The sequence below is a fragment of the Pipistrellus hanaki genome (genome assembly GCF_964339955.1).
Source record: "Pipistrellus hanaki genome assembly, chromosome: 19".
In the NCBI taxonomy this organism is placed as follows: domain Eukaryota; kingdom Metazoa; phylum Chordata; class Mammalia; order Chiroptera; family Vespertilionidae; genus Pipistrellus; species Pipistrellus hanaki.
Window position 1 is genome coordinate 19,328,890 of NC_140521.1, and position 27,699 is coordinate 19,356,588.

Below are 27,699 nucleotides of genomic sequence, written 5' to 3' on the forward strand. Positions count from 1 at the left end.
TGTTTCTCCAACTATAGTTGGTATGTCATCCATTTTTTTCTATTATAACCATTATGACTGCTGATAATAGTGATTATTGATTATGTCATGAGTATTTTATTACTTCTATCTCATACAAAATACTGAAGTCAATTTCGAGTATTAAATATCAATTACTTTCATCTATTTGATTTTCATAAATATATTGTGGGTTTTATTCTGAACAGAAATAAGATGCAAAACATCCTGACCAAAATAATCTATTTTTAGAACTCTGAAAATCTCTATTCTCATCTGAAAAATAAATCAGCAACCTCTATCACAAACTAATATTCTTGGCATCAATGCAACAAAATGATGATGAGTTGAATGGTTAGGCTCAGTCCTCGCGCGCGAGCGCGCGTGCTCTCTATCACTCTCTCACTCTCTTCTTCTTCTTCTTCTTCTTTTTCTTTTTCTTTCTTTTTTTTTTTTTTTTTTTTTTTTTTTTTTTTTTAAAGAAAGAAACCAACCCAAGTGCATATTTTCTAAGAAATGGAAGCTTTCTTGTTCCCCAGAAAAGTACTGTTACATTACAAATGAGATAAAGGAGACCAGAAAATTGGTCTTCATTGCTACCTTTTATCTTACAAGTTCCCCGACTTGGTTCATGATGCAAAATAATTCATTTCAACTTTACAATGGGCTTTCAAATGCCTATTCTAAAACAAAGCAAAGTGAAAACACAAACAGCAGAAGTAGATAACTCAGTATTTGCCACCAAACACCCTACAATATAGCTAAAGAGATCATATGTCCATGGTACTAAAGGAAGTAAGTATGACCAATAAAGGAGAGGGGTACAGAAAACAAACAACAGTCTTTTCTGATTAAAGTTGAGTCTGGGTGATATCTTATATGGAACTAAATAAGATTTGTACTCCTGTTAAATGCATGTTGAATGTTATTTCTTTTAAGTGTCTTCATAAACAGAAGTGGCAAGCTGATGTGCCTATTCACAAGTAACTTCACCAAAACCAATGGTCCTGTTACTCTAGGGAACCTTGGCCTCTTTAGGAGGCAAAGTAACCCATTTCATCCTGTATCTAGAAAACCAGGGCAATGCCCAATATTAGTCAACTGCAGAATGACAAGGCTGTGCAAGACTCTTTCTGATGGAGCATTTAAAAGTTTTAAGCTATAACTCACATATCATCATGTACACATTTGGACAAGTTCATTTTATAACAAAGATTCCAGTAACTTTAATTTCATTGTGTTTGGTGTTTTTTTTTGTTTGTTTGTTTTGTTTTGTTTTTGCTTGCTTGCTTTAGGGAGGAAGCATCAGGGGACTTATTTACCCAGGACCTAGCACAATGACACACACAGAGTAAGAGGGGAAGGAGCTGGAAGATCTATTGCCATGAACTCCACACTAAAAACCACCATAAACAAAACCTCTCAGTTTTGAGTTATGACATTTAGAGTTCTGAACTTATCCATCAGAGGTCAAGGCCTTATTTATGCATACAGTAAGTCTTCAATTTTAAGTTGAATACAAATTTCACTAAATACTGGGCAAAATAAAAAACAAAACAAAAAGCGATAACAACTTACGGAGTGCAATTGTTAAAAATAGAACCTTTGTATGAAATGTGATTAAAACTTCAAAATAATGATAGTTCTAATCTTTCCTTAATGTATCTTCTTTATGGTGATTATTATAAAAGATGATAAAAGTAATTTTTCTTTTTCATTTTAAAGTAGTTTTAATAAAAATTGTTTGAGCAAATCCTTTCACAAGGAATCATCCAAACTCTGTTCTACCAACTTAGAGCCAGATGCATATTTTCCGCCATCTTAGCAACTACACAACCCCTGGAAACACAGGCCACATGTTCATTTCTGTCTCCCACACAGTATCAGAGTAATTCATGCATATACTGTGAAACTGTTTATACAACTCTGTCAAGTATAGTACCTAATACATATAACAACCTTGTAAAGAATGGAGTATTTGTCCCCAGCGGTGTGGCTCAATGGCTGAGTGTTGACCTATGAACCTGGAGTCACAGTTCGATTCCCAGTCAGAGCACCTGCCCAGGTTGTGGGCTCGATCTCTAGTGTGGGGCATGCAGGAGGCAGCAATCAATGATATCCTCTCATCATTGATGTTGGTTTTCTCTCTCTCTCTCTCTCTCTCTCTCTCCCTATTCCTTCCTCTCTGAAATCAATAAAAATATATATATTTTAAAAAAGAACAAAGTATTTGACAGAGAAGGAAAACTGAGGTTCAGAACAAATATGAGAATTAAATAAGGTCACTAACCTAAAAAGCTACAGACAAGCTTTAAAAATAGGTGTGTTCAATCACAATATCTATACTTTTCCCAACATACTGTTTAACCATGAACTTCTTCGGAAGCCCCACTATGTGGCAAGCAGTATGCTAGAAACTGAAATGTCTAATCCTCATGAAAATTACCATGTTGGTGCGCAGCATGCTTGAGAGTGTTTTTAAAGCTTAGCAGCCAAGACTTTATTTATTTTGATGTTCCTGCCAACATGGTCCACATTAAATGCCTATAAATAATCCCACTGCAATTCAGATATGATGAATATCTTTTCCTTAGTGAATAGATTTCCAATGAAAGTCAACTACCACAAAATTTAATATATAAAATATACTGTTCAACAAAAAGGCAAAATCCTCTCAATTTAAACAATTTCTGAATTTTTCCATGAAGGAAAACAGTTTGTCAAAATTTTCACATTTTGAAAAACATCATTAATGGACAAAGATTACTGACAGGACAAAGCATTCATTCAGAGCTCCTGGATGCTGGCCTAACTTTATCAAAGTAGAAAAAGAACTGTCCAAGACATATACCAGTATGGCAATAGTCAACTGAGCAAAAGTTCCAGCCACAGTCTGATGTAGTGTTTCCCATTTGTTTACAGTAGAGAAGCAGCCTTCACCTTGTTTCCTGGAAATATGTAAGCACATGCATGCACATGTGTTAAAAGGGGCAGATGTGTGTATAGAACTTAAGAGAAACAACTAAATTATTTAACTGGATAATTTAGAGACTAAAATTCTGAAACATATAAATTCTGTTTCTTTAAATTTTTTCCTTTTCCATTTTGTAAAATTTCTGTGTTACCCTACTTCCATCTCTTTCTCCATGAATTTCTCAAGATGAGTTTTCTCCCTGTTCTATGGCACGGGAACTATATGATTTTCTGGGATCTCGTCCACCCAGAATATTCCTGGGTTGTACTCACCTGTGGCAGCCTGTTCTGGAGAGGTGGGCGGGGTGAGAGGCATCCCACAGTTACTTGGGTCCTTCACACTACCAAGTCCCTGCTGCCCAACGGAAATATGGCCTCCAGCACTCGCAGTGCTCTGAGGAACTGGGATATCATTCTGAGAGATCAGAACAAAAGCTGAAGGATAAACCATCCGGACACCACCTATAAGGAAAGAGCAAGGAGAAAATCAGGGCTGAGAGAAAGTTCACACTAGACTGCCAACTTTATTATTCCAGTGGTCAGAGTCAAAGCTCTGGTGAGCATGGGATACTCATTAGGTCCTGCAAAAAGTGGTATGTTTCATTCTTCCATAAGTTAATAGCTGCTTAACCATGTGTTCCAAAATTATAATAATAGCATTTGGAATCCAGGGGCCATTGGTGCTTCAGGCAAGCTAACTATTCAGTATAACCACTGTGTCAAGAGAATTTTAAAAATGGGAAAATTATGGAGATTATTTTTGATGAATCTGAATGATTATCTTTTTAAATTAAGGAAGAGGAAGAGAGAATAAAGTTCTTCAGGCAAAATACTTTCTCTTACCAACAATTACTTCAACTGCCACGGGGAAATCATTGTCATATCCCAACTCCTCTTCTTTCAATTCTTCTTTCTTTTTCAGCACCATTGGGTAGAAATACTGCCATTCCTCAATCAACTTACGGGTGGCTGGGTCGGACATCTTGTATGCTTGGCCTGTTAGCGTGCCATTTAATCCATAAGGACTTACCAGTACTAAGGCAGGGAGGAGAAACATAGGTTACAGATCACAGTAATAATTCCTACTAAAGTGTTGTGGTATTTTTAGGTTAAAGTATAGCATCACTTAATGTATATTGCTCTTTATTTGCTAACTCCTTTCAAAGTGTGATTTTTTTTTTTAAGTTTTTCATTTTACTACTTATTTATATTCTCAACTCACATCAATTTTTGAAGGAAATCAAATGGGGGAAATACAGTACTATCAGACAGCTATATCAACATACAGTATATAAATTATCTCTATGTTAAAGCTTATACTTATCAGTTTGACAATAGCTCATACAACATAAACACTGAGTCTTCCATAACAGAATAAAACCATTCAATACAATCCCAAAACTTGCTAAGAACTTGAACACTCTTCCTATGGTTCCTGATACTTCCTAAAGGCTGTAGTAACCAAAATGCATAAATAAAACTTCTAATAGCAGAAAAGCCTTAATTTACCTACTATACAATATGCTTGTTATTCAAGTATTATCTCTACTGTTTTAGAGAGCTGTTGATAAAACAACTCCAAATAAAATTTATTTTACTAAAGAACTCAAAATCCTTCTATCTTTCTCCTTCAGTAATTGACCTTGATCTCATTTTCACTGAGATAGACACAAAAAATGTAGTTTACATAGTGCTGTGTGTAACCCAGCCAGTTTTTAGCCTCAGGGTGAGTATTTCAACCTTCCGAATAACACTTTTCTGGGATAAAGAGGTCACTTTTTCTAACTCCTAAAAACAAAAAACAAAAAACAAAAAAACAAAAAACAAAAAACAAAAACAAACACCTCAGCATAGTTATTAAATGGGATGTTCTTTTTCTTCTTGATGGCTTTATTTAACAGCTGGATGGTATACCAAATCAATCAAGACAGAGATAAATATGTAGACATCACATATTTCTTGGTGCCTTTCTGCTGTTTCTCACTGATTCGAATGGGATAAAATTACTGACTCCAAACACAGTTAATCAAGGGCAATTTTCCTATATTAACACTTCTAGGAAATTCGTACATCAATGTCATTTTCACTACAGTTATCTATAGGCCACCACCTGCCCTAAGAATGTACCTCCTCACACTAATCTAGGGAAATAAGCAGGATAATGTCCCACAAGGTTTTCTCTATGATTTGAAGCATTAGCAACAAACTATTGTAGTAAGATTTAAAATAAGTGGTCTATAGGGACCTAGTATTCCTAAAAGTATCCTTACCAACTTAGGTTAGTTACCTTCCCTTATGACTAGTAATTCCTTTTCTAACCATAAAGAAATGCTGTTCTTTTGAGTGATAACGTCTAGAATGAAATCAGATGGTCCTCAGCACCTTCACAGTCAAGGAAACATAGCATTTAAGAAATTTTGACAATCCATAATATGTGCATAATGTATAACTCTCAAGCGTACAGTCTGAGAATGGGGCTGTTTTTTATAGCAGCTCATACATAAAACGCCCCAAATTACAGAATAATAATGAATATAGTTTAAAATATGTTGCGAGTGGGAGGTAGGGGGAAAGTAGGTAATATTTTAGGGCAATAGCAGATGCTTTTACCAAATTAAATGAGAACCAACTGTAGAAAACCAAAAAGACAATCATCCTATATAATAAAAAGCTAATACGCAAATGACCAAATGGTGGAATGACTGGTCACTATGATGTGCACTGACCACCAGGGAGCAGACACTCAATGTAGGAGCTACACCCTAGTGGTCAGTATGCTCCCACAGAGGGAGCACCGCTCAGCCAGAAGCCAGGCTCAAGCTGGAGAGCACAGCAGCAGTGGTGGGATCCTCTCCCACCTCCGTGGCAATGATAAGCCCTCAGTAAGACACCCCCCCAACCCAGGGCTCCTGGACACCCCCGACCAAGTGCATGAATTTCTTCCACCGGGCCTCTAGTAAATAATATGGAGAATAAACATTCACAATTATCTAATATAACAGGTGGTTATATCAATAAAGATACTTGTCATGTTGTTATAGTTAAAATATCAGCATTTTAAAAATTATATTTTTAAATTATATTAAAAATTATATTTTGTAATACACTAAGACTATTTTAATCAGACATCTCTAGCAAAGACAAATTGGACTGGTCAAAAAAAAAAAAGATTTTTCCATATGGTTCAATCTAATATTAAAATATTTTAAAACTTATTCATAGAAAATTCTGAATCCCAACACAAACCCAAAGATATATAGAATGCACAATTAGTGAAAAGGGACATGGAGTTATTTTGGTGATATTTCGGTGATAAGCTGAGAATTAATATGAATGTCTATTAAATTACAACCAAATGCCTACAATCAATGTAGCCTATAATTAAGAGTAAGTAATAAAGTTATTACTGTCACTGAAGAAATTATATATTATACAACTCTAGAAATTTTATTTTGATTAAAATTTCAAATACTAAGTCTAATAGTAATTATCTGAAAATGATGGCATTCTTGAAACAGAACAAACAATAAAAACCTTTAATTTATAAGGATTATGTTTTTCAAATACTTATTCATCTTTTTTTCTGAAGGAATTCTCTACATTTTATTTCTCAACTCAACCTGACATAAAACCACCTTATTATATATGTGATAAACTTTCAGCAAAAACAAACCAACAAAAAATCAGCAAGCTATTATAATTTAATAGAAGCCTGATGCACAAATTCATGCACCAGCGGGGTCCCTCAACCTGGCCTGTGGTATCAGGCTGAAACCAGTTCTTCAACATCCCCCGAAGGGTCCCAGATTGCAAGAGGGTGCAGGCCAGGCTGAGGGACCCCACCGGTGCACGATCGGGACTGGGGAGGGACGCAGGAGTTTGGCCAACTAAGGAGGGACTGTAGGAGGGCTCCAGGGCATGTCCAGCCTATTTCCCTCAATCCCAATCAGCGGGACCCCAGCAGCAAGCTAACCTACTGGTCAGAACATCTGCCCCCTGGTGGTCAGTGCACGTCATGCTACTGGTCTACTGGTATGAATGCATGTCATGAGTGGTTGAGCGGCTTTAGAATATCATTAGCATATTATGCTTTGATTGGTTGAACAGCCAACTGGATGACTGGATACTTAGTATATTAGGCTTGTATTATATAGAAGGATTGTGAAATGTTGGTCTTTCTTCTTCAGAAACTGTGACTTAGGCTTACCTTTAAAATATCCATTAAAGGTAATATCTCATTTTGCAAAACCTAACTGGGCAGATGCCTGGCTAGCCAGTAAGGTGGAGGGAGAGGGCAAAGAAGGAGAGCAGAGCATCAGCATTTACTTACCTTGAAATGGTGCAGGTGAAGACTGAGCCATGTGTATATGCTCCTCATTGATCAAATAAATTGGCTGGTGTTGGGCAATCTCCACACTTGTGCATACATTACTTTCCCCATGAAGAAAGAATGTGAAAGCACAGGACAAATGTTCACTGGAAAACAAACAATGAGAAACTCAACTCTACATCTTGATATAAAATGAATGCTAGATACAATAACTATAGCTTCACTTTATTAACCACTCAGCAAAACCTGCCACTGGTGATATTAACAGCATAAATTTCCAGTTGATTGTGGACAAGTAATATGACAATAATTTGTTGGCAACTAACTAAATTAAAGCTGCCAGATAAGTCTGAAAAATTAGTTATGTAGCATTGTGAAATGTTAAAAGCTGTTGTGAAGAATGATTCCTGTTTCATTTGCAAAAAGTCTCCTGTGCTGACTTATACATTCCTGGGAACAGAAAAAGAAGGACATTTTTCTACCTTCTCATGTACTGGCTTTTAATTGAGCCTAGAGATAATGATAAAACAGTTTTGCTTAGGTTTGGTATGCTATAACAATAACACTAAACTTACAAGCTTACATTACAGTAAGGTTAACACTTTTGACTTTAAAATAGCAATTAAAGACACCACTGTATATAAGTTCCCAATATACAGCGGATAAAGTAAAGCAAGTGTCTAAATGAGCTGGTAATCTATTATATTTATTTTTACAATTTACTTCTGATCACAAAATTTTATTAAAGCATTGAACACATCCCCCGTTTTCCACACAATTAGCTAAAAAATTCACAAAAAAATCATGTGTCTTGGAAAAGATAATTTCAAAATTCCTACAGTGGCACATTATTTCAAAGTAGTTAACTTTGGCCCTAAGCCAGCCATAACATCGCCACTTCTCAAGACAGCTCACACGAGCATGTGCCTGATGAATCCAATCACTGCAGGCGCCAGGCAACCATGTAAAAATTCATCACCAAAATTTGCTTCTTTTCAAAAGTTCTTTAAAATATTATAAAGCGTATTTTGAGTACCAGTCAAAACAATAAATTTTATGAAAGTATAAAATTATAAGGCTTTAAGGAAAAAGAAAAATAGAAGTGATAAAATGTTTATTTCATCACATAGCAAAACATATATATTCTTTCTTGGCAAATATCGTAAGATAACCTGAGAAAACTTTGTGTTTTACTATAATGTGAAGTTTCATCATTAAGAAGCACCTAGTCTGGGTATATGGTTATTTAGCACAACACAGTAAACAAGACAGTAACTATAACCTTATAAGAATTTTAAAAAATGTAAACATCCTCTTGATACCATACTTACGTTTCAAGTTTACAATAACATAATAGCATCAAACTATCCTTTCTGTTTGAAAATCACACTAGAAACAGGTCATCTTCAACAAACAACATTATGCCTGGCATATAACAGGATCAAAATATAAGTTAATTTGGTTAAATTTCCACCCATAAAATTCAAGGAAAAGATTGATATAAAATGAATGCTTAGTTATACCCACAATCCCATGTAATCAATACCATTTTACAAACAGCTGGGGTTACAAACATTGAGGGTAGTACAGAATAGATTTTTTCCCACTGGTTCTCAACTGTACATAAGAACAATGCTAACCAACATTTATCCGCCAACTAAAACATGACCCTTGCCCTCAAGGAGCACATAAGCTAATAAGACTGATATGAACACACATCAATAAAGTAAAGCCAGGAAAATACAGAAACAGAATGGAAAAACAAAATGCTATAGGAATGCTAAGCCATACTGATTTGTTCAATCTCAAAGACCCAAATGCTTCAAGAAGACAAGAACCAGTAAAAAGAAGGTTTTAGTAGTACAGAGAAAAGAAAAGGTAAGAGAGAAAAAATGTGGCAAGGAGTGGAGTAGCTAAGAGCAGAATATAGCTTGGAAATTCTAATGGAGGAATGGCGAGACAGGATGGGAAAGGAGTATGAAAAAGAAGTCAGAGGTCACCTTTTGAGACAACAAAGAGACTTGTATGGGAAAAATACCAGGGAGCTAATTTAAGATTTGGTTTTAAAAAGTCAGCTGAATCTAAAGAATCATGATGAAACTTCAAAACAGTATTCATTTGAATTTGCTGTGTCCCAAAATACACAGCAGAGAAGCACAATTGGAAAAAAGTAGGAATTGAATCACTGAACTATTTTTTATATTGATAACTTTAAAAACAAAATGTATTTTTAAAGTAAAACAACATAAGAAAAACAGCAAGTTATAGTTGAAATATAACAGAGGTTACCAATCTATAAATATATATAAAAGACTAATATGCAAAATATCCCCTCGGGAGTTCGATCAGGAGACTGAGAGTTCAAATGCTATGATGTGTGCTGACCATCGGGGGGCTACGTGAAATGAAGGAAGGCCCCGAGTGGGCAGCTGGAGAAGGAAGGTCCCGGCTGGCAGCTGGAAGGCCCCAATTGGCCCTGCCTGCCTATCAGACCTAAAGATCCTACCCATGCATGAATATCGTGCACTGGGCCTCCAATAATTATATAATTTTTGGTTAAGATACTTCACCTTTCTTTTTTATTTTAATGCAATGTATCACTGATTGATTTACATTTGTTGAATCATCCTGTGCCACTTGAATAATCCCCATATTTTGTTTGCATCTATATTTATCAGAGATATTGGTTTTTAGTTTTCTTTTTTGTGTTATTTTTTAAAATATATTTTATTGATTTTTTACAGAGAGGACAGGAGCGGGATAGAGAGTCAGAAACATCAATGAGAGAGACACATGAATCAGCTGCTGGAGATATGCCTGTAACCAAGGTACATACATGCCCCTGACCGGAATCGAACCCAGGACCCTTCCTTTAGTCATCAGGCCAATGCTCTATCCACTGAGCAAAACCAGTTAGGGCGATACTTCACCTTTCTGTTTATAGATTCCTTATATGTAAAATCAGCTGTTGGCACAAACTGATGGGTCCCCCAGAAGTTCTGATTCAGGAGGTCTAGAGTATGCCCCACAAATTTGCATTTGTATCAAGTTCCAAGTGATGCTGCTGCTACTCCTAATCCAAGGACCACACTTTGAGAACCACTGAATTTGATAGTGCCTAAATCCCTTTCCAGCTATAAAAGTCTACCTTTTCTAAGATTATGAAAAGCAAGAGTGCAAGAATGACAATACTGAGACTGGAAAGTGAAATTCCCCTCTGACCTAGCAATATCACTTCTAAGACTTTATTCCACAGGAAAAAAAAAAACTATTATACAGTGATTGCTTATAGCACTACTTATAAAAATTAAAGACTAAAACACCCATTATGTCCATCAGTAAAGGACTGGTTAACTACACTATTTGACATGCCCCTACAAAGTAATACTGTATAATCATTTAAAAGAAAATGATCACACTGATATGAGAAAATCCTAACATACTCTCAAAAGTCCAGTTAGCCAACGACATTCTTAGAGGCACAACTACAACAAGACCTAAAATTTAATGTTCATTCCTCTAGCTAGGTTACTATAAATGGGGATATTAATTATTATCCTACCACCATATATTTGTATATAAGTAAAATGAGATCACATTTGTGAATGGATATTAAAAACAAAGGGCTCTACAAGTACAGTTACAGATATAATGTTATAGAGTGCTATGAGGAAGTTAGGAGGTAAAAGCTATTACAAGCTCCATTCTTTCTCCTCTTCTATAAACCATTTTTATCTGAACCCTTTAACCCTCAACTTTATTTATTTTATACAATCTCATCATTTGACAAATGAAAAGGGATTTACAGATGATATAGCTCAACCCCTTTCTAATTCATAGTGAAGGCAGGTCTGGGCCCAAAGTTACACAAGCAGTTCAGAGGATAGTGGAATAAGAGTTCAGGTCCTGCTTCTTAGTGTTCATAGCACATTCATAACGTTCTACCTTAGACCAATGCTGCATTCACCCCTCTAGAATACATGCACCATTAACATGATCACACAGGTAACTTAAACCAGTCCCTGCACCATTTCTAATAACATCCTACTAGAATAGACCAGAAGGTACTTTCAAATGAACACATAGAACCAAAAACATTGTGATTTCACTCAATCAAACTAAAATTGGAGCTTCACCCCTATTCCTTGAGGGCACTCCACTTGATAAGTATTCTGAGCCTTCTCAACTCCATTTATTCTTGGTAAATCAGGTCTGACTCAGGTAATTCTTTATTTAACATCTTTTTCACCTTAAAAATGTCAGTAGTTTTACTTATCTCACCCTTTCCCAGAGTCCTAGAAGACCACATATTTTATTTTCTCTGTAAAGGTAAACCCATACTTATTCTTTTCACTCAATGAAAACTCTATTTCTAACAATGAAATACCTTCTGTTTACCATGTCACTTCCTTTAGGGCTATTGCCATATCTTTCTTCCTGTACCAATATTAAATAACCTACATGTAAGTAAACTGATTAGTATAATATAGTATTCACTAGAGGCCCGGTGCATGAAATTCATGCATGGGTTTTGCGGGGCGGGGGGGGGGGGGGGGGGGGGGGGCGGGGGGGAGGTGTCTCTTCAGCCCTGCCTGCACCCTCTCCAATCCAGGACCCCTTGGGAGATGTCCAACATCCCTCTCGCAACCCAGGACCACTGGCTCCTAATCACTCACCTGCCTGCCTGCCTGAACACCTCTAACTGCTCTCCTCTGTTGGCCTGACCACCCCTAACCACTCACCCCTGATGGCTTGATCACCCTTAACCACTCTCCCCCGATGGCCTGATTGCCCCTAAACCACTCTGCCTGCCTGCTTGATCACCCATAACCACCTCTGCCTCAGCACCTGCCACCATGGCTTTGTCTGGAAGACATCCAGTCTATCTGATCTAATTAGCATATTACCCTTTTATTAGTATAGATAGTACTACCACTAAATAATCTATCCCTAAATAACTTTTGTGTTATAAAAGAAATAAGTAGGTAGTAAGGTAGAAAATGGGAGGGGTGCTGTTTTAGAAAGAAACCAGAGTCAAGCTTCTCTGAAAAAAAGGGGGAACTCTGAAAGTGAGTCTTGAATCTTAAAAAAGAGGTAAGTGGTAAAAGTTCTTTTCCAAGAAAATTGTATGTGCAACAGCATTGCATAAGAGAGAGTTTTCCATTTTAAAGGTAATTTTTGAAAAGAGGCAATGTGGCTATATCATTGTGAAAATGAAGATGAATATAAGTCATTCATTCTCTGCCTATGGGAAAGACAAAGATCAGCAGATTGGCTAAAAAAAAATTTTAAGAAATCCATCTACATATTGTTTGCAAAAGACAAAGTAAAATCACATAAAAAAATGAAAATAAAGGTTGAAATGACGTACATGGCAAATCCCAATAAAAAATAAATCTGGTATATAAATAACAATAACTATTTTTTTTTAAACTTAGGTTAATAAGTACATTATAATAAAGGAATTCAACAAGAAATTTAAATAATCTTGAACATAGGGCATGCAATATAACAGAAATATATTTTAAAATTTGGGAGAGCTTCAAAAATAAAGTGACAAATGCACAATTAATAAGGATTTTAACATATTTTCTCAATATTTAGTAGAAAAAAATGATTAAGAATACAAAAAACTGAAATGACAAAAATATATAAACTTGAGTATATACACTCAGTGGCCGGATTATTATGATCTCTGAGCGCATAATAATCTTCTGGCCACTCAGTGTGTGTGTGTGTGTGTGTGTGTGTGTGTGTGTGCATGCATGTGTGTGTGTGTATTAGAGGCCCAGTGCATGAATTCCTGCATGGGTGTGATCCAGCCAGCCTGTCCAGTAGGAGGGGTATGGAGGGTTGGCCAGCCTGTCTGCTGGTCCAACACCTGATAGAGGGGACAATTTGCATATTAGCCTTTTATTATATAGGATATACACTTAGTGGCCAGATTATTATGGGCTCAGAGATCATAATAATCTGGCCACTCAGTGTGTGTGTGTGTGTGTGTGTGTGTGTGTGTGTGTGTGTGTGTAATTTCCAGAAATAAAACATCTATTCTCTTCCAGGAATGCAAAGAACATGTGCAAGAAAGGGCTGAGTACTACGACACAAGACCAGAATTGATATCACATACACTAAAAATTCTCTAATCACAGTGCAATTTAACTAAAAATCAACAGATTTATAAAAAGGTTGAAATAAAATTCCTTTGTTTGGAAACTTAAACATACACTCCCTAAATAAATCATGGGTTACAGAGGAAATCACAAAATACTTAAAATTAATGAAAACAGAATAATGTCAAAATCTGGTAAAAACAGTAGTTAGAGAGTAATTTACTAGTTGTACCAGTTAATAATGCAGATTTTTTTCAATAGATGAAGTTACACATATGTTGATATATATGTGATTTGATATGTATGCTGTTTTGTTGTATTGACAGTAAGCTTCAAAACTTCATATGTCAAATTTGCTGAAGGTATTAACATCATAGATATTTTTAGGCTTAAAAATGTCAAATTTCGTGCCAAAAAAAAAGCGATTGCAGCAAGTTTTAATTCATTATTTTTAAGAAAAAGTTATCGTATCCTTCAGGAAGCTTATGATGAACATGTTCCATCTTAAGATACTTGTGAACGCTAGTTTAAACACTTTAAAAGTGATAATTTCTATGTGAAAGGCAAAGAATGTCCAGGTCAACTGAAAAAGTTTGAGGACCAACAATTACAAGCATTATTGGATGAAGATGGGTGTCAAACTCAAAAACAACTTGCAGAAAGATTAAATGTTATTCAGCCAACAATTTCCAATCGTTTAAAAGCAATGGGAAAGATTTTAAAGGAAGGAAAATAGGGTGCCACATTAACTGAACGAAGGACAAATGGAAAATCAAAAAGTCATCAGTAAAATGTTGCTTCAATGGCACGAAAGAACATCTTTTTTGCATTGAATTGTGACTGGTAATGAAAAGTGGATTTATTTTGAGAATCTCAAATGCACAAATCATGGGTTGATTCAGGTCAACCATCAACATCGACTGCAAGTCTGAATTGCTTTGGGAAGAAGACAGTGTTCTGCGTTTGGTGGGATAGGAAGGTGTGGTGTATTAATGAGCTTTAAAACGCAGGTGAAACTGTTAATACTGATCACTACCAACAACAAATCATCAATTTGAACCACGCTTTGATCATGAAACGACCAGAATGTGCCAGAAGACACTGCAAAGTAGTTTTGCTTTATGATCACGCACTTCAAAACCAGTTAAAGACAGGTTAAAAGAGCTTGCCTGGGAAGTATTAACCCACCACCTTATTCACCAGACCTTGCTCCTTCAGATCACCATTATCAATGGCACACGCACTCTCTGAGCAGCACTTCAAAATGTACGGAGAAGTGGGAAATTGGATCTCTGAATGGTTTGCCTCAAAACAAGAAAAGTTCTGTTGGGACGGTATCCACAAATCACCTGAAAGATGGGGATAATGTGTAGCTAGTGATGGACATTATTTTGAATAAAGCACTTTGATGTTTCTCTTGAAATTATCTTGTTTTCTTTGATTATCAAATCCGCCATTATTAATTGGTACACCCAGTTTACTCTTATTTGCCTAAAAGAAAACTGTAAAATAAATGAGATCAAGTATTCAAATCAAGACGTTGGAAGTAAAAACAAAACAAAAAAGGAAACTCAATAAAAATAGAAATATGAAAATAATGGCAAATACACAAAATCATAAAATAAAAGAAAAGAAAAGCAATAGAAAGGATCAACAAAATGAAAACTTGTTCTTGGAGAGTCTAAGACAGGCCACTGAACTGATGATTTGAGGAAGAGATGGGGGGAAGACAGGTGCAAGGAGGGAGGGGACATAAATAAACAATCCTGGGAAGAAAAAGAGGAAGTATCTGCAGATAAAGGGGAATGTTTTAGTGATAAAAATGCTATAAGTAACTTTATGTCAATAAATCTGAGATGTATGAAATGAATAATTTTCTACAGAGAATGAAAATTTTAAAAATAACTAAATCTACCCACCAGCTTAGGAGGTTTTACAAAACTTTCATAGAACAATGTCTAGTCAAATTGTTTCAACAAATGATAAACAAGGGAGTGCCTCCCAACCCTCTCCATTAGGCCTATACAGCTTTGACAGCAAAACTAGATGTGGTTACAAAAAAGGTAAGTCATCACCTAACAATTCACTCGCTAACACAAATGCCAAAACACTATTGATGAGATAAGGAATCACTATAGCAGTTTAATAAACTATTTTCAAAATATGAAGGTAATTCTTCAAGCATAGAACATAATTTAGGTAGCCTATTAAGTTTAAAATCCTTTTACGCTTCCTCTCCCTCTTCTTTTCCCTTCTCTCATCTCCTCCCTCTCTCTCCACTCTTCTTCTGATCCCTCCCTCTCTCCCTCTGCATACTTTATTATTTCACCTATGCTACAAGTATATATCAAAATATTACACAGATGTTTCTAACATTATATTACATGCTTCAAAGACCTTTTTCTTTCAGAACTGAAACAAGAATGAAACCACCAAAATATTGTTTCACAGTAAGCCTCTGGGTAAAGATGGCAACATCAGTTTGTGAGCAGTCAAAATAACTGACCCCTTGGAGCTTCCCTAGAATCAGGGTTTTAGGCCATATATTTATATTTATATTTCTCTAAACTAGAAATCATGAGGGATATCTATAATAATGAAAGTGTTATATGCTAATTAGAACAGGCATCCTTCTGGATGACCTTCTAGCTGAAGCTGGTGCTGCCAGGGAAGCCCGGGTCCCAGGTGCAGAGGGACCTCTAGTATATAGATATATGCCCTGGGTAACGAGAAAGCTCTTCTACCCTGTAAGTGCTGAATAGCTAAAGATAATATAAATGTATTCCTTCCTGGCAATCAGTGCAAGAAACACGCTAAAAAGAAATCCTCACCACTAGCACAATCCCCCCTCCACTACTCCTCTAGCTCATCCGGCCAGTCTGATTTAAGATGTATGACATGTTGCTTCACCTGTCCATGTCTGTACTCCTGCTGTCCTTTTGTCTAGATAATCTACCCCTATCCTTCATTTAACTCCTACTCATCTTTGCCAAGAAACCATCTTTAAAGTGCTGGAATAGGCTCAATGCTCTCATGCTTCTCTACGTATATCTCAAGTCAAAGCATTTCAATGTCCTTAAGTTTTATGTCGTCCATGTGACTGCATTTTGTGAGGATGGAAATCATGTTTTACCTGTCATTTTGGACCCCTGTACTCAGCATGGTATAGGCAGATGCTGAATTAATACTTAGTGAGTTTGTGATACTTTATATAGTTCCTCTAAATTTTTCTGGCACTACACTGCCTCAGAAATAAGCCAGGAATCCTGAGTCATGAGACAGGGGAGAACACAAGTGTAAACTGTGATATTCCATCCAGGAACACACTGGGGGATACCTACCCCTGCTCTTGAGAATTTCTGATGATCTTGCTAACTATTCTGGAGGGAGCCTGCCTGGAGCGTATCACTAACAGCCGTGAAGTATATAGTGTGACTCTCTTTGGACACAAGATAGTTTATATCTCTGAACAAGAAAGGAGACTAGCACAGAATAAGGACTAGACATAAAGATTAGTAGGATATTCTCTTCAGTAAATGCCATTAAGGAATTCTGTGCCTTTATTCTATTACCCACCCTAAGTAGTATGGTTAAATCAATCCTCCTAAAATCAATTGTAATCAAAATCTACAGTACTCAATCCCATGCCACAGGCCACCACTGCACAGAGGGAAAAAATCTCACCAGGCTTTCTGTACTCTGGTACAACCCTGTTACTTCCCTGTACAAGCTCTCAAAGACAGCCAGTTTGGAATGGCTAATATATTCATACATCCAATGCTTCCATAACCCAATTTTTTTTTTTTTTTTGGCCTTCACAGGTCTTGTCATAATTTGCAATAATTTATTTTTGTTTTGTTTTTTTTCTACCAAAATATAAGTTCCCTGAAAAAAATAACCATGTCTATCCTACTGCCCTCTGTATCCCCAGCACTTAGCACAGCTCACGACACACAAAACTTAATAGTCACTGAATGAGTAATTGCAGTTTTAGTCATAACCAAAGAGCAAATTACTCTTTAGAAAGGTCCATCACCAGGAGAACAAGAATAGTTGATGTGGCCCTGGCTAGTATGGCTATGTAGTTAGAGCATTGGCTCAGGAAAAAAAAAGGCTCAGGTTAAATTACCAGTCAAGGGCCCATACCTGGGTTGTGGGTTTGATCCTCGCCACTGATTAGGCGAGTTCAGGAGGCAACTAATCAATGTGTCTCTCTCACATGAATATCACGCTCACGCTCGCACACGCGTGCGTGCTTTCTCTCTCTCTCTCTCTCTCTCTCTCTCACCCCTTTTCACACACTTTGAAAAAGCAATAGAAAAAAAATACCCTCCAATGAGGATTAACAAAACAAAACAAACAAAACACACACACACACACACACACACACACACACACACACACACACACAAAACAACAAAAAAAAACCCAGCAATTGATGCGCACAGTGAATATTTTTAAAGTGGGGAGAAGTTTAATTATTAGTAGAAGGAGGTAGTATGCAATTTCCAGTGATAGAAAAAAGGGCAACGTTTAAAACTGTTTACTTATTAAACACAAGGGTTGATGTGGGTTGTGCCTGTGTAGTTAGGCAAGGACGTATAGAAATTCAACACAGGAATTAGTATGCCAGACCATTTTATTTTTTTTACAATATTCTAAATTTTAAAAAAATAGTGGGTTTCTTTTCATTTCTTACACTGAGTTTACAGAATGCAATGTGCTTTCAAATGCATTATGAATTTTAATAAACTCCTGTTCTTTTCATGGTGTAAGAGTGTTTTGATAACAAATTCACAATACATAACACATTTAGATAATTTTATCTAAATACTTTCTGTGTTATGAACCTATAATCTAAAAATTTTCCAAGTTGTCATGTACCAAATCTCTTATAAGAAACAACTTGCCTGACTGTAGAGATCCTCATTTGGGAATATTCTGGTAATGTTATTTTATCATTTCCTTTCTTTAAAAATATACCGTTTACTTTGGTGGCATTCACAGACTATGTCTAGATCGTTTGCTCACTAGCCTATTGACCTTCTTTTAGTGGATAGGCCTTCACTTTAAAAGAAGATGGTATACAGTATTCAAATAGTAAGAGTTGGTTAAATTATTTTATAATATTTCATTTATCTTCCCTTTAAATTATAAGTTAAACCTGATTACAAGGGCAATGAAAATGACCAGGAAAGTTAATTGCACATAGTTTTTTTTAAATGAAGGATACTGTTAAATTAACATCACCATTCTATGAATCATCACTCTTCTGAGAAATAAGTTACCAATTACATTGCTACAATACAAAATTGCCTTAGTGGCCAATTTTCTTCATATATAAATACTAGAGGAACAGTGTATGAAATTCATGCACAAGTAGAGTCCCCAGCCCTGGCTGGCAATCAGGGCTCATCAGGGCCTTCTAGCTGGGGCCTTCCTTCCCCTGGCTACCGGCTGCTGGCCGGGGCCTTCCTTCATCCCATGCCGCCCCCTGGTGGTCAGCGCAAGTCATAGCAAGCGGTTGAACTCCCAAGGGGACAATTTGCATATTAGCCTTTAATTATATAGAATATACATGTGTTACACACACATACACATGTGTTTATAAGAGAAATTAAATAGGAAAGCACTATGACTGCTCCCTTCTACCCTTCCAGCCTCATAGCTAAATTGTTCTCCAGCAGAAAATGTGGCATTGGGGTGGTGCTTTAACTGCTCCCAATCACATGGGGGCTATGGCTAGCACTGGATGGAGCGCTAATAGAGCAGCAACACATCTTGCATTAATGCACAACAGAGTCCTAGTGGCCTAAAGGCCTTAATGTTTCTGTCTGGGCAAACTCACTCCCTAGAAGCAGAGACAGCGAGGAGGGACGGCCTCTGTATGCCCTCGACCCAAAGGCTGGCAGTGTGTGAGGGTTCCCATCCTGACAGCACAAACTATGTCAGATCACTTTGAAGATGCCAAAATAGACATAAGAGCTGCTCTAGTCAGTGATGTGTGCTTGCAAATAAGAAGCCAACACACACAAAATTTGAGGAGGGTTATGAAAGTCATCTTATTAAAATCTCTCTTGAGGTTAACTAAACTAGGCCAGGTTATGTAGTCACAGTTTCTGGATGTTCCTTTGAAAATTCAATGGGAATGTGCCTGGCAGAGAATACAGGTTCAAGTGACATTTATATTAGGCAACTCATAACCACCAAAGTCCTTTTATTGCTCACTTTAAGACATGCTTGGATTCTCCCCCCCTTCAAACCCCCCCCCCCTTTTTTTAAGTATAGCACAAAACTTTTCATCTTTTTGGGGGGAACGGGGGAGGAATACTTTAAAAGATAGTAATAAAGCGGAGAGTAGCGAAATGGAGAGGGAGTAATGGAGAACCACATAAAAATTTTTTACCACTTTTCTCATTAAATACTACACTAAGGCATTTTACGTTACTAAGAAGCAAAAGACAAAAACAAAAGCTGCCACTAAAGTAGCTAAGACTTGATCTATCCTTCTGCTTCTCTGCCTGAGAGCACAAACTAGGTTTCTCTGTTGCTGCTTACTGCTAAAGTGAAACATTATACCTTCCCAGATCACAAAATACGTTTGCACAGTCCATCTTAAACTCATGAATGCTTACTTATACTTCACACTAACACCCAACCACTGGGACTGGTTTCCGTGGAGGAGGAGCTGAGTGGCAGATGTGGTGGAGCTCTTGCCAGCTTGAAAGACACCTAGGGACAGACCTCTGACATCTGCCTAGGTTCCCACACCCAGCTCACAGTGGGAGAGGCGGCCATCTGGGAATTCCAATGTGCTGCTATTCATCAGGTGAACAACAAGTAGGTCATTTCGCCTACCCAGTCAAACAAACAATGGCAAAAAAAGGGAAATCTGTTAAATTCTGGTGCTAGGTATGCGGCATCGACTTTTATAGTTTTGTTTCTCCATACTCCTCTACTGCACTTTCCATCACAAATGAATATCATTCAATTTCTTATATGTAAACTACCTTAAATAGTTCTGGAATGAGCGAGGCAGGAAAAAGAGAGGGGGACCCATGCTGAGATGTTCCCTTTTATACTCCAATTCTATTTAAGGAACTGATGGTGTGATAGTGTTATTTTATAGTACATATTTAATGGAAGCAGATATATATAAACAGTAAACATCAGACAATTATCTTATGACCCTATCCACATAAAGGTTCCAGTTATATTTTTAAGAGACACTGCCTACAATAAACAAGCAGGAAAAGTCTACCTTTTTACGTTCTCCATTTCAGATTTAGCAGCTGACACTCAGTGTGGCCTGGCAAGTCCTTTAAAGGCTTTCCACCATTTGGCATTCACCCACCAGAGAGCAGCGCCCTTTATACTGAGCACTGCTGTAAACTGTCTCACTCACCAGCACTCAAAGGGGGTCACAGTCTTCCCAGCAAAAGGAAAATAAAATTGGAGGAGCTGACACCATATTTTCTGGCATATAAGACGACTGGGCGTATAAGACGACCCCCTAATTTTACAGTTAAAACATAGGTTTAGGCCTATATTCGCTGTATAAGACTACCCCCCACTTCCGAGGCAACACCAGTTCTTTTTTTAATTAAATTTTTAATGAATGACATTTTTCAAACATACCGTAATATACCGTACATTGATACGATAAATGGAAGGTCTCTTCACAAATGGCAATGCCATGAACTTGACCGAGAAACAAGAAATCCAAAAGAGAACATTAACAATGATGGCGTCATCTGGAAAGAAAATTACATGAAGAACTTGCAGAAAACACTTGTTTGTGACTGACTGGGATGATAAGAGGTTTTTCTAGGCAGAGGACCATTGTGAGCTTAAAATCCTTCAAAATCCTCATCGTGTTCTTCTGACATCATAAGTTCATCAATGACCTCTTGTGGTACATTTGTAAGACAGTCATCATATGGATCAAATTCTGAATCAGATGGTGTGGCTTCAGCTTCAGCTTCCCCTTCATCTTGCTACAAAAAGTCATCCATCCTCCATACCGTCCAAAGAATTTGATATGCCACACTTCTTGAAAGACCTGATTACTGTTTCTTCAATAATATCATTCCAGGCTTTTATGACAAAGTTACACAAAACATCCAATTGTGGCGCACGCATGTTTCCTCCTTTTGTGAATAACTTTTCGCCACTAACCATCCACTCATTCCACTGTTCTCTAATGCGATCTTTAAATGGCTTGTTTAGACACATATCCATTGGCTGTACCAATGATGTCAATCCTCCAGGAATAACTGCCGCATCTGTTTATTCTTGCCAGTCTGTTCTTTGTGCTGGTAGTTAAATGAGCCCTGAACATATCCCACACCAGTAGGCTACGTTCTTGACAAAGTCCACCTGGTCGCCTACTCCATACATTATCAAGCCATAGCTTTACCCCTTCTTCATCCATCCATCCTTTTTCATTCACATGTACAAAAACTCCAACAGGGAACTTGATTTTCGGCATTGTTTTTCTTTTAAAAATAATCATTGGTCTTAGTTTGGCACCATCAGCTGTACATGCTAGTACCACTGTAAAACTGGACTTCTCATGTCCTGTTGTTTTAATTAACATTGTTTTTGCACCTTTTGGATTAACAGTTTTATTTCCAACCATATTGAAATTCATAGGAGTTTCATCCATATTTCCGATCTGACTTAATGCATAGCCATGTTTCTTGCACTGTTGTATTACATATTGATGGGAAAGACTTACTTTGCCGTCAAGATCTGCAGGTAATTTTGGTGCAATTTTGGTCTTTTGCCTCAGTACCAGATTGTGCCTTTCTAAGAACCTCGTACTCCAGGATACAGTGGCCTTAAATCCTTTGCTGTTATCTGGGTTAGATTTGGCCCACTGAAGTGCAAACATACGTATTTTGTTTTGTGTCACTACATAACCATTTTTACGATGCTCAAGAACCATGTCTGCTACATGCTTTTCGAGTTCTGGCCAATAAGGGATGCCTCTTCTTAATGCACACTTACTCCTTGGCATACTCTTTAATGCATCTTCATTTGCTTTCCAGTCTCGGACCATCTTTTCTGTTACTCCATATTATCTTGCCGCAGCACAGTTATTGTGTTCCTTGGCAAAATTTACAACTTTCTGTTTGAAACTGGCTTCAAATTTCCTTCTTCTTGCTGGAGCCATGATGGGTTCTTTTCTACCAGCCATTTGTTGTACACCCACTAATCTTTTAGGCCGGGGTTATACAGTACTGTAGCTTCAGCTACACACAGAATGTTCTATTACGGTACCTTTTAACTCACTGTATGTGTCCTGATACAGCAGCTTTGGCTACACAGAACGTTCCTGTGCTGCAACTGTATGTACCACGGTGAGCCAATCACAACAAGCAAAGGTTCAAAGGTTATAATAGACCACCTCTCTGACTCTGGCCAATCTGAGCAGGCTTTTTACTAGAACACAGTGTAGCTTCGGGTACAGAACATGTATAATTTTCATGCATAAAAAGCCTGCTTGGATTGGCTGAGTTAGAGAGGCGATCCAAGCAGCCTTGCAGTGATTGGTGAGGGATCGAGTTGGAAAATTTGTTTAGCGGCATATCCAGACAATTTTCGGAACCGAGTTGGAAAATTCGTTTAGCGGCATATCGAGATGTTTTTTGGGATATACTCGGCGTATAAGATGACCCACGAATTTTGGTTGACTTTTTTCATTTCAAAGGTCGTCTTATACGCCGGAAAATACGGTATTTGGTAGAATGCTGTTATCAGCAAGTATTTATCTTCCATACTCTTCCCATGCTACGGGCCTATACCAAGAGCTAGGTTTTCTTTTTTTAATATATTTTATTGATTTTTTTTTTTTGATTTTTTTTTTACAGAGAGTAATGGAGAGGGATAAAGAGTTAGAAACACCAATGAAAGAGAAGCATCGATCAGCTGCCTCCTGTACACTCCCTACTGGGTATGTGCCCGCAACCAAGGTACATGCCCTTGACCGGAATCGAAACTGGGACCCTTGAGTCCGCAGGCTAATGCTCTATCCACTGAGCCAAACCGGTCAGGACTTTTTCTTTAAACAAAACAGTTTAGCCTTTAATCAGCAGCACTGTTTGTGATCCCAACTTCCTATCCTTAACATAAGGAAATAAATCTGATGGCTGAAACCAAAAGAAAAATAAACATAAAATAATTCCATACTTATCTTATGGTCTGCTCAAAATTATGAACTCAAGATAGCTACATACATGTTTTACAATATGTCATAAAATTCTAAACAGAATTAACTTTAATTCTTAACAGTTAAAAGCATTTATCCTAATGAGGCAAGATTCAACTGAGAGAATATAAAAGAAAAAATGAGATATTGGAACTAACAAAGAATCATTAGGTACTGAAATATGAGGGAGAGTATTTATTCAATATAAGAATGGCATTAGCATCTCATTAAAGGGACAAACAGAGAACACAAGGGCCTTCAGGGATGGAGCAGTGAAAAAGTCAGTACCTGCTCTTCAACTATCCTCATGTGTGTAGGAGTTATGTAGCTATTTATTTAATGACAAACACTGTTCCCTTCCTCCCTCCTTTTTTCCCTTCCATTTGGAGTTTAATAAATTTAACTAAGTCAAGCAAACCCATTCATATTTTCTCCATTCAAAACTATCTTTTTAAAAAGTAGAATTCACTAAGTTTAGTAACAAAACACACTGAAAACAAATGAAGTTATAAAATACTATTTCAATCAAATTATCCCTGAATAAGTTTTTCTAATTAGTAATCACACCTATGAACCTGATTAATGTCACAAATGAAGCAATCACACTCTATTTTACACTAAATTCAGAGATTTCTACATAAAATAATTTTGCTCTTTCATACTGCTAATAAATGTGTGTGTGTGTGGGGGGGGGGGGAGATGTGTTAGTTATTTTTCTCTGGATTAAGCTGAGTCATTTACTCAAGAATAAGAGACTTCATCAGATCTACCACTTACTCACTGAATGGCACTGGCAAAGTCTTACTTACTAATTTTCAACATTTATCAAGATTGGAAGCTACCCAAACTCCCATCAATAGTAGAATGGATAAATTGAGGTATAGTCAAACAATGGAGTGCTGTTATACAGTAATCAAAACAAATTATCTACAACTACACACACCTTGAATGACTAGCACAAATAACATTAAACAAGACAAAAAGAGTAACTACTGTATTATTATATTTATATAAAATGCCAAAACAAATTAAACTGTTAGAACTGAGAGCATTGGGAGGGGACGGCAGTGACTTGAAAAGAAAATGTAGGTTTCTGAGGTACTGGTAAATTTATATTTCATTTTTATTGATAAAATCAATTTGCTTACACACACACACTAGAGTCCCAGGGCACAAAATTCATGCACGGGGGGAGGGGGTGTCCCTCAGCCCAGCCTGCACCCTCTCTATTCTGGGACCCCTCGAGGGATGTCCAACTGCCCATTTAGGCCTGATCCCAGTGCAGTCAGACATCCCTCTCATAATCCAGGACTGCTGACTCCCAATCACTTGCCTACTTGCCAGGCTGATCACCCCCTAATCACTCCTCTGCCAGCCTGATCGACACCTAACTGCTTCCCTGTCAGCCTGATTGCCCCTAACTGTCCTCCCCTGCAGGCCTGGTCACCCCTAACTGCCCTCCCCTGTTGGCCTGGCCACCCCCAACTGCCCTCCCTTGCTGGCCTGGTCACCCCTAACTGCCCTCCTCTGCAGGCCTGGTCACCCCTAATTGTTTCCCCCTGCCAGCCTGGTCGCCCCTAACTGCTCTCCCCTGCAGGCTTGGTCACCCCCAACTTCCCTCCCCTATAGGCCTGATCACCTCCAACTGCCCTCCCTTGCAGGCCTGTTCCCTCCCAACTTCCCTCTCCTGCTGGCCTGACTGCCCACAACTACCCTCCCCTGCAGGCCATCTTGTGGTGGCCATCTTGTGTCCACATGGGGGCAGCCATCTTGTGTGTTGGAGTGATAGTCAATTTGCATATTACCTCTTTATTATATGAGATATATGTATATATATACTATTTATTTCAGAGAGGAAGGGAGAGGGAGAGAGAGATAGAAATAGTAATGATGAGAATCACTGATCAGCTAACTCCCGCATGCCCCTTACCAGAGATCGGACCCATAACACAGGCATTAGCCCTGACCAGGAATAGAACTGCAACCTCCTGGTTCATAGGTCGACACTTAACCACTGACCCACACCGGCTGGACAAATTCAATTTCTTGATGGAAGTGAAGGTTACATAAATGTGCTCAACTGGGGAAAGCTCACTGATGTGTGTGTGTGTGTGTGTGTGTGTGTGTGTGTGTGTGTGAGATCTATGTATATTAAATGCAGATGGAGTTACCTAAAATTCCACCAGGCTTGTGTAAGTTCAGGGCTTTCCAAAGAACAACTAAAGAAGGTTTTAACTGATAACAGGAGGAATCTAAATGTAACTGGCAAAAAGCTGCAGCAATCACAGAATGCAGCAAAAGAACTAGGTGTAGAATATGCACAACTTCAGTGTTGGGAAGTGGATGGTAACTAGAATCCCCATGGGAGGCTGCTTTCCCAATCAGAAAGGCCCATCCCTCCTGAAAACTACTGGCCTACCTAGTGAGGAGCCACTATTACTGATGAGCATCAGACAGGCAGGGGCGAAAATGTTAAAAATGTTAAAAATCACTGGGTGAAAACAAGGGAGCTAATGATCCACCCTGTTCGAGCTCTAAGCTAGTCAGAGCATGCCTGGAGTGTTTAGTTTAATTCTGTGTGCCACACTTAAAAGGATCTAAAGCAAACTGGAACACATTCAAAAGAACTTAAACCACCCAACATGACAACATAGAAGTGCAGATATTTAACCAAGAGATGAGATAACTTAGGGACGAAAATAAACAATATTTGATGCACAAGCTACTCTCAATTACACCATGACATAAAACCTATTTTGCTCAGCATGGTATTTTACTATCATTGTTGGAATAGTATATGCTGCTCTTAGTGTAGATATCAATTGTACACACTGATCAAACTATAGCAATATACTAGTCAATACTTCATGGTACACCTGGACCATGTACATCAGGTATACAAACTCAGGCAGAAGGGTCAAACACTACTGATGTACGGTAAAAGAAATTTGTATTTCAGTTCATTATAACATGCAGACTTTCTAACCAGGCTGTTTAAAGAAAAAACGGACTCACATGAATGGTGACTTATTTGCTATCCCTAAAGGAGTGGCAGAGGAAACAAGTGCACTGAGAGGGGGGAGGGACAGGATGACCTTTAACGGTGCCTTCAATTCCGAGATTCTAATGATTCTGTATCGCAATTCTCAGATAAGCTGTGCCTATTTTAAAATATCCCACACTAACTGATTACTCAGAAGCATAGAGAACACTGAAAGGCAAAGCACATTAAATTATAAGACATACTGCAATAGGTAAAGGGAAGTATCTTGAAAACACTGATCTAAAAGTGGAAATGTGTAGAGCCTCAAATACATGAATTCTTAAAACAGTTCGATGAGCCAAAACTTTTCTGCTCTCCCTTTGTTACCAGGATTACTATTTGAAAGCACAACTTACATGAATACCTATATTTATAAAAGCAGCAAGTGACAGAAGTGAATAAACCTACATTTATTCTCCATGAAAAGGAGACATGAGGCTGATAGCCTTCAAGAGCAGCATCCTGTCAGACTGAAGTATCAGTCTGTGAGTTGGAATGAGAAAAATCAATATTGTTTGAATAGAAAGTTATAAAAGAAGAAAATTGTCCCTGAGTATGGTGCCATTACACTATTTACCCTCAAGAGCTGAAGTTTCAATTAAATTCTTTCGAGGATAAAGGGCTGTATTTACCCATTGTTAGCTGATGTTCATCTTGAACGATGAATTCAGAGAATGTAAGCTTTTACATTTCTTATTCAGTAACACTTAACTTCTGCACCTGGGGTCACCGCTGCTATGAGTTCCTAGAAATATTCCTTCTCTGGAGATATTTTTAGCTACCCCGGAAGAACTACCATCTAAGTTCAATGGCTGCGTCTATGCCTCTATCCTATTTAGTCATTATACACAGAATACCCTTTACATCAGTTAAGCATACAATGCAGTGCAGTACATAAAACCATAATAAGCAACACAGAAAAAAAGAATTACAGCTATTAAATTGCATTAATTTACTCTATGCAATGCACTTGTGATTCTTCCACTTTCAGTCAGGATCACAGTACACTTTAATAGTCTGGTTCAGGGAC

At 37.6% G+C, this 27,699-nt stretch overlaps 1 protein-coding gene across 2 annotated transcripts in view; it reads right to left on the reverse strand.

The window, feature by feature from the left end:
- The window catches only part of MED13L (mediator complex subunit 13L), a 246,117-nt gene that overhangs the window by 52,953 nt on the left and 165,465 nt on the right, over window positions 1-27,699 (reverse strand). For both annotated transcript variants that reach the window (XM_084868238.1, XM_084868237.1), the window contains exons 5-7: window positions 7,301-7,446; window positions 3,814-4,005; window positions 3,244-3,432 (exon numbers count right to left, since the gene is read on the reverse strand). In XM_084868238.1, the coding sequence (XP_084724364.1) occupies window positions 3,244-3,432; window positions 3,814-4,005; window positions 7,301-7,446 (527 nt within the window). The remainder of the gene's footprint in view (window positions 1-3,243; window positions 3,433-3,813; window positions 4,006-7,300; window positions 7,447-27,699) is intronic.